The 3,469-nt window shown below is 54.1% G+C and overlaps 1 protein-coding gene across 1 annotated transcript; it reads right to left on the minus strand.

Moving 5' to 3' along the window:
- Positions 1–4: 4 nt before the first annotated feature.
- LOC130549378 (uncharacterized) lies at positions 5–2,603 on the minus strand (the record flags this gene model as incomplete). Its single annotated transcript, XM_057326582.1, has 2 exons — positions 2,577–2,603; positions 5–2,492 (listed from the first exon to the last, which is right to left on the minus strand). A coding segment is annotated over exon 2 (2,249 nt), but the record flags the coding sequence as incomplete, so codon positions are not given.
- Between the last annotated feature and the right edge of the window lie 866 nt (positions 2,604–3,469).

Here is a 3,469-nt window from a genome sequence, read left to right on the forward strand (position 1 = left end):
AAACCGTTCGACCAAGCCGTCTGTTTGAGGGTGAAAGACGCTGGTACGGACCGATTTAATGCCCAGTAATTCATACAGCTCGCGTATTGTGCGTGACATGAACGCCGTGCCTTGATCCGTGAGGATCTCCCGGGGGATCCCCACGCGGGAAATGACGCGAAACAGTGCCTCCGCCACGCTTTTAGCCGAAATGCTGTGGAGCGGCACTGCCTCGGGATATCGGGTTGCATAATCTACTAAGACTAATGCAAATCGATGTCCTCTCGCTGACCGCTCTAATGGCCCGATGAGGTCCATACCAATTCTATCGAAGGGGACCTGCATTAGCGGTAGAGGGCGCAATGGCGCTTTTGGGGAGGCCGAAGGGTTTACCAGCTGACATTCACGACACGACGCGCACCATCTGCGTACGTTCTCGTGAATGCCCGGCCAAAAGAATCGGGCCATGAGACGGTTTAGTGTCGAGTTTTGTCCTAAATGCCCCGCCATAGGATTACAATGTGCCGCCTGGAAAAGCATTTCCCGGCGGCCCCGTGGTACCAACAACTGGGTTGTATCTTCTTTTGTTTGAGCGTCTTGGGCCACTCGATACAACCGGTCTTTTATAATTGCAAAATAAGGGTAGGAGCGCGGTTGGTCAGGCTGGAGGGGTTGGCCGTCTATACAGCGAACCTGTTCCCAGGCGAACTTGAGGGATTCGTCCCGGGACTGTTCCAGAGGGAAGTCATCGCGTTCCGAGAGGATTCGCCCCTCGGAACCGCGCGCTTCCCCTGTAACAGCCTCCCCCGCCTGTACAACCGCGCCGACTCCCTGTGTCTTTGGACCCCAAGCGACACCCGCACACAAATACCCCAATAATTCCGTAAATGCAGGCCAATTGGTTCCCAAGATCAGCGGGTGTCGTAGGTGTGGGTTAACCGCCACCTCCACTCTATGCTTTTCTCCCCGGAATTGAATAAAGACGGGGATTAAAGGGTATCTCACCACATCCCCGTGTATGCACCGTACCCGAACCATGCGGCTGTTATCCAATGCCCCGGGCCGAACCAGGCTTTGATGGATGGAGGTTTGGTTGCAACCGGAATCCACCAGAGCCGGGTATGTACCTCCCCCTATACTCACAGGAATTTGGTACTCTCCGCTCTGACCGGGGGCAGCCTGTGGCGTGTCGGGAACCCGGATCATCGTCCCGACCTCCATCACTGGACACCGATCGACCCAATGGTCCGGGTCCCCGCAGCGCCAACAGGCCGGCCCAGGCGTCTCCGCCATCCGAGTGGCGGGTAGTGGAGCACGGGACGGGCGCGGAGAGAAATTGGACCCATTGCCTTCCGGGACTTCGCGGGGTGGAGCACGGAACGCGCTCGGGTAGCTCGCGGCCGGTGGGAACCGTCGCCGCGGCGGCACTCGTGGTGGACCGGGAGCCCGGGACCTGGGTGCAGGGACAGGAGGGAGAGAAGAGAGAGAAGAGGGGGAGAGAGAAGAGGGGGGAAAAAAAACAGCCTCCTTAGAGGAGAGAGAAACAGCCGGAAGGGATTCGCCAACCCCGGGGCACACCACCATCTGGTCTTCCGCCAGCTGGATGGCTGAGTCCAGCGACGTCGGGCGGTGGCACTGGACCCACTCGGCCGTCTTCTTAGGCAGCCGGGCGATGAACTGCTCCAGCACCACGCGGTCGATGATGTCCTCGACGTCACCGTTCCCAGCCAGCAGCCATTTGCGGCACGAATCCCGGAGCTGGTGGGCCATCACGAAGGGACGGCCGCTTTCGCCCAGCCCCAGCGACCGGAATCGCTGCCGATGTTCCTCCGGGCTGCGGCCGACCCTCTGGAGGATGGCCCTCTTCAGGTCGTCGAAGACCAGGAGGTTCTGGATGGGCAGTGGCCGGGCCGCCAGCTGCGCTTCCCCCGATAGCAGAGGCAGGAGACGCCTCGCCCAATCCTCCGGGGGCCAGCCGCTAGTCTCCGCCGTCTTTTCGAAGAGGTCGAGGAACGCCTCTGGGTCATCCTCCGGCCCCATCTTCGATAGCGGCAGGAACGCGGCGGTTGGCGCGGGTGCGGTCGCCTCTGCCCGAACCCCCTGGCCCATCCAGCTCCGGAAACTCTCGCGGTCCTCTCGCTGAGCCTGGAAGATGGTCTGGAACCGGAGCTCGTGGTCACTCCGTAGATCCAGCAGGGCCTGGTGTTGTTCGCGGTGAAGGACCGCGAGAGAGGCGATGATGTCCGCAAACGGCGTGCCCGACGCTGCCTGCATGACGGCGGTGTCCCTCCTACTTCCTTCCCGGGTTTCGGCACCAGTGTAGCGAGTCCGCCAAAGTAAACAGTCCTAAACGTTCCCAGCTTCTCTCTCAGCCTGGCTTGTGTCGCTCGCAAGTCAGCGCAGGTCCTCCTGGCTGACTGGAAGGTTTGGGTCCGTGGCAGCTCGTGTGGAGTCCGTCTCTTCTCCCCCATTGTGCCTTCCTCTGGTGCTTATATCCTCTCTCCGCGCCCTTACTGGAACAAGACACAGGTGTTGATCGTCTGTAATTACTCCATTCACTTACCGCTCGTCTCCCGGCTCTCTCTCCTGCTGCACACCTCGCTACACCACGCTCCCCTCGCCACAATGCATTTCTGCCATCTGTGAACTGTTTCTCTCCGTTCGCAGAAGCGCTTCGGGTGATAAGATGTTATGCGAGTCATGTTGTACTTTTTATGCTGCCATTTATGGTATTTTCAACTATACTATACACTATAATCTAAAATAAACTATAATATATACTAGACACTATAATCCCTGAACCTTCTAAAGAGCAACACAGTGCAGTGCTTTTAAGTGGTCAGAACAGTTTTACAAAACATATTTTGGATTTAACGCCTGTTATAAACTCAGAGATGAGGATTCGGACGGCAACTAAATTCCCGCACGACCTTGGTGTTTGTCAAAAAACAGTAGGTAATTCGGCCTGGGATTTTTCCGCGGGTGGTGGGAGAAAAACACAGACATTCTGGATTCGGATGGCAATAAAATCACCCCCGTAAATGGTGAAAATATCTTACATCCCTATGAGAAACAATTTAATTTGAATTTACAAATAATTGTAATCATTTTATAAAATCCAAATTAATCACACAATTATTTATTTGACAATTTATAAAACAATTATTTATTTGACTATTAATCATCAGACAAATGTATAATCTTGACATTGAGCCCTAGTTATCTCTGCATTGGTTATTTTGTAATAGTCTCAGTTTATTCACTATTATCAAAAACACAATCAACAGCCAGCTCAAATCTCTTTACTTGCTGTGAAGTTTACTGGTATGTAGGCAATAACTTTTTTTAATCTACTTTTATTTCCTGTAGTGTTTTTCTTTTTTAACCACACCACACAAACAACATATTCTCATGTGAAAAACAACTTTATCTGCCTGTTCTGCCATCACATAAACATGGACTCCTGGAGATTTTAGTTGGGGCCAGACCG

The sequence above is a fragment of the Triplophysa rosa genome, unplaced genomic scaffold, assembly GCF_024868665.1.
Source record: "Triplophysa rosa unplaced genomic scaffold, Trosa_1v2 scaffold111_ERROPOS1612138+, whole genome shotgun sequence".
In the NCBI taxonomy this organism is placed as follows: Eukaryota; Metazoa; Chordata; class Actinopteri; order Cypriniformes; family Nemacheilidae; genus Triplophysa; species Triplophysa rosa.